Source organism: Parasteatoda tepidariorum, chromosome 6, assembly GCF_982258835.1.
Source record: "Parasteatoda tepidariorum strain Cologne lab strain chromosome 6, Ptep-v5.0, whole genome shotgun sequence".
NCBI classification, from domain to species: Eukaryota; Metazoa; Arthropoda; class Arachnida; order Araneae; family Theridiidae; genus Parasteatoda; species Parasteatoda tepidariorum.
The window spans coordinates 1,868,389-1,872,564 of record NC_141760.1 but is presented as its reverse complement, the minus strand read 5'-3'; the positions used below and the strand labels follow the sequence as shown (position 1 = coordinate 1,872,564).

Sequence of the window (4,176 nt, the reverse complement as noted above, 5' to 3'; positions counted from 1 at the left end):
CACATCATTGTTTTTGGCTGCCAATATAGCTCACTCACTAACCCATTGATTATTTTTATAATTTTGGGATAAATTTGGAAAAACTTTGGCAATCAATTCATCAGTGGATTTTATAATGTGACAAAAGTTTTCTGGTTATGTAATACAGTGTGTGGATTCGTCCATTTCCATTTTACCATTCCCAATATCTAACAATTGTTTTGCAAATCATTCGGAAGATTCATCTTGATGTAATTGAACACGCATATTGGTTTTTAAAGATATTTTCTCCACATACCGCCATAACACTGATGATTTGAGACATGTATTCAATTCATATGCAGGTGTTGAACGTGGTATAAGTGGTAGAGTTTCTCCAAAATCACCAGCTAGCAAAATGAGTGCACCACCAAAGAGCTGCTCGTTTCCTCTCAAATCTTTTAATGTGCGATTGAGTGCTTCTAAGGATCTCTTGTGTGCCATGGTGCATTCTTCCCATTTTATAAGCTGACATGATCTTAGTGCTTTTCCCATCCCAGAACCTTTGCTAATATTACATGTTGGAGTTTCAATTACCTGCATATTTAATGGCAATTTCAATGCTGAATGTACTGTTCGACCACCGTCCAAAAGAGTTGCTGCAATACCAGATGATGCAATAGCAAGTGCAATATTATTTGATCTTATAGTTGCCAGAATAATTGAAATAAGAAAAGTTTTGCCAGTATCTCCAGGTGCATCTAAGAAATATAAACCACAACTGCTGTTAGTTATTGCATTTATAATTGTGTCATATGCTGTTCGCTGTTCTAATACCGATTTCGGCAGATTAATTCGAACCAATGTTTGTAATTCATTAACATCGAATCGCGTTTCTCATTGTATATCACGATCGAAAATGTCATTACCAGATCTATTTGGAGCAATCATTCCCAATTCTGTCAGTGATTTGTTGGGTATTGTCAAACATATATTCTCAATTAAAATCAATGCTTCATTGTATATATTTGATGTAAATTGAATGTTGGGATTAGCATTTATTCTACGCATGCGATGTAAAATGTCTTCACTCTTATAATCCTTATATTTTTCCCAAAGATCCTTTGGATTAGCCGGAAAACATGTAGTTAGTATGCTGGAAAATAGTGTACGTATCTGCTGTGGTTGAGCTTTATTAGAAGCATCAGCGAGTGAAATATCCCAATGAGCATCGTTTTCTAAGAGGCTTAATTTCTGGCAAGCCTCACGAAATGCAGCACACACATGGCCATTGACTGTTTTTAATTCTTGGAAAGATGTTGGTCCACGAACATTGATTAATAATAATCTTAGGTAAGAGCATTCTGCGTTATTTGAACGTAAAGTGTACAGATGACCCAATGCATCGGTGGAATATAAATTTAGGTGTCCTTGTGCTGCTCTACCTTGTTCACGACGCTGAAATTTTCTTGTTGATGTATTCCACGTAAAATAAGTTGGTACCTCAGAGTACAGTAGTGTCCTTGCAAAGGTATCATTTCCACATAATGTGAAAAATTCAGCTAATGTTGTTGGCTGCGGTGACATTGCTCTTGCACGTACATTTTCTGATGTAAAATACACACGCTGTCCGTTTTCAAGATGTACTGCTAAATGAACAACCATTAGATATCACTCATGAATAGAAAATGATAAAATACGCCATACAGCCTCATTGCTACTTATGTAGCGTCCCATTTGATATTGGGTGACTTCATCGTTAAAAGCAGTTGTATTTTCTACTGCATACACTGCCATATCGCCTCCTTTGTTCACATATTTGCAAATATATTTTATATGCAGTACTCAACGTTTATGTGTGCGTTACACGTTTTCAGTAGTAAAGGAGAATATGGTACAACCCAAAGATTATCAACGTCAATAGTATTGTTGAGTACTTTTTAATTCTTAACGGTGGTTTTAAATAATTTAATTAATTCATTATACTGTTCAAACAAATTTTGTAATTCAGCGACAATCTTTCGTTTAGCACTCATATTCAGTTGACGCCATCTGTTGATTTGTTCGTCAGTATTTCCCATAAAATATATCTGAAGATATTTGTGATCAGCATTTGGCAAGGGTAGTAGTGATCCAGCATGGTGATAAATTTGCCCTTGTACTTTAAATGTTAAAATATAATTTTCGCTAACGATATTCGTTGCTCCGAACGATGTCATTTGGAAGCATGAATTGTACATGTGTATATTTCTCAAAAATCTTTTTGATTGACTTGTTTCACCTGATACTAAAGTTAGTAATGGTTCAGGTGGTGAACGCAAATCTGGTAACTTTACTTTTCCACCTGCACAGCACATACCTGGTGTTTCATTTTCAAATTTTTGAGCACCACAATATGTACACTTTTTTATCCATTTTTCCAATAATTACACTTGGATGAAGACTGTAATTGTAAATGGGATTGTAATTGTAACCACATAAATTCAAATCAGTATGTATCGTTCGTCTTGTCTGTGTCCCGCGAATTTGATTCCTTTGCTGCCTTGCTTGCCTCTATTCATTCGTTTCTAATGATCGAGCAGGAGCAACGTGAACTCGATCTCTTTCTTGCCTAGTTTTTCTCTGCTCACTTGTTGCTGAAGCTCGTTCTTCTCTTCTCCTTTTTGCTTGATTTGTAGATCGACCAATGGCACTTCGCTTTGGTGGCATAATTGAGTGGTTAAATAAAACGTATTTCCAAAAAATATTAATAACTAGTGGGCTGTGCCCCCTGCTCGCTAACGCTCGCCAACCCCCAAAAATTGCTACGCAATCTCATATGGTTTGCTTCTCAAACCAAGCTCGCTTCGCTCGCTACTATTTTAGGTACATTGCAAATGCACAAAACTCTAAGAATTCAAAACAATAATTCAAATCCATATAATAACTTTTTTTTTAAAGAAAAATTACATCTTTTTAGTAAATACTAAGTCATTAAAATAAATTTGAATTCAAATAAATGACATGTAATTCGTTTAACCTATTAGAAATGTGCTATAGTATAAAATCTTAAGATAAAATTTCTAAAACTGATATCTCTTTAAAAAAGTTAAAATTTTGGCTATAATTAAGTCTATTAAAAATTGAAATAAGTGAATTGCAATGGAAAAGCCTGCATAAACAAAACATTGAATTTCGGAAGAAATCTCATTTGGTGAGAATGTCAAAAAATTGTCAAAAAATACAAAATACTCTTGTCAAAAAATACAAAATAAACTGACCTCAAATAAAACTCCAAGGACTTCGAATCAAATAATTAAGGAAACTACTATCACGTTTAATATAAAAGGAAGATTTATTAACTAAACAATAAAATTACAGCATCGCAGTTCCAAAAAACAAATCTCACACTCACTCAAAAAAACAATTTACATTCTAATTAATCACCATAGCAACCAAAGAACTCTTTTCGTTACCATCTATAAACTGATATATAATAAATAAATTATTTAACAAAAAATACGATGCGCATAAGCACATACTATTTTACACTCTGGTTATTTCAGTTTCCGTTTTTAGAAGCGCTATATGTTGAGCCACCTAAACTAAATTTCGCATGTGACATTTTTAGCTGCAATCATTGGTTGATTTTCTAGCGTTGCCATTCGGGGAGTTGTAATGAGGCTTTTTTTATCGCCGTGTAAGAGAAATATATATATAGATTTTCACGCATTAATTATTTATTCTCGTATTAATAATTGCAAAAGTTTTTTGACATCTTAAAAAACAACCTGCAAACGTATTACATCCTATAAAAAAGTAGTGCGTGGAGTCCCTCCGCGCAGAAGAAGTTAAACTTCGCAACCTGCGACGTTAATTGTAGAAGAATCAGCAGTCGTAGAAGGATCACTAGTTCTATTCAACGACTCTTTTTCCTGCTCCGCTCGTTTCCGTGCTCTGTAATCACGGTAATATTGTGCATTTTTCCCTCTTGAACCAGTGGAAGTGCTTGTGGTTGCCTCATCGCCTCACCCTGGAAAATTTATTTGTATTAATAATGTATGTGAATGCGTCATAATGTAATTTCAGAAGAGAAAACCTAACAATCAATTGATACTCACAAGAGACATACTTTGACATAACCTTAAATCCGTCGCATTGTCCGTGGGGTTGTTTTCACTCATTTTTTACATTTGTTATCCACTGAATTTGAAAATAGAAATACTACCCTATTAAATT

At 34.4% G+C, this 4,176-nt stretch overlaps 1 protein-coding gene across 1 annotated transcript; it reads right to left on the bottom strand.

Annotated features, from left to right (window-relative positions):
• Positions 1-207: 207 nt before the first annotated feature.
• On the bottom strand, positions 208-2,667 carry LOC147807445 (uncharacterized). Its single transcript, XM_087166546.1, has 3 exons — positions 2,589-2,667; positions 888-1,607; positions 208-719 (listed from the first exon to the last, which is right to left on the bottom strand). Exons 1-3 carry the CDS (start codon positions 2,665-2,667, stop codon positions 208-210), a joined length of 1,311 nt encoding a protein of 436 aa, XP_087022672.1.
• Positions 2,668-4,176: the final 1,509 nt, after the last annotated feature.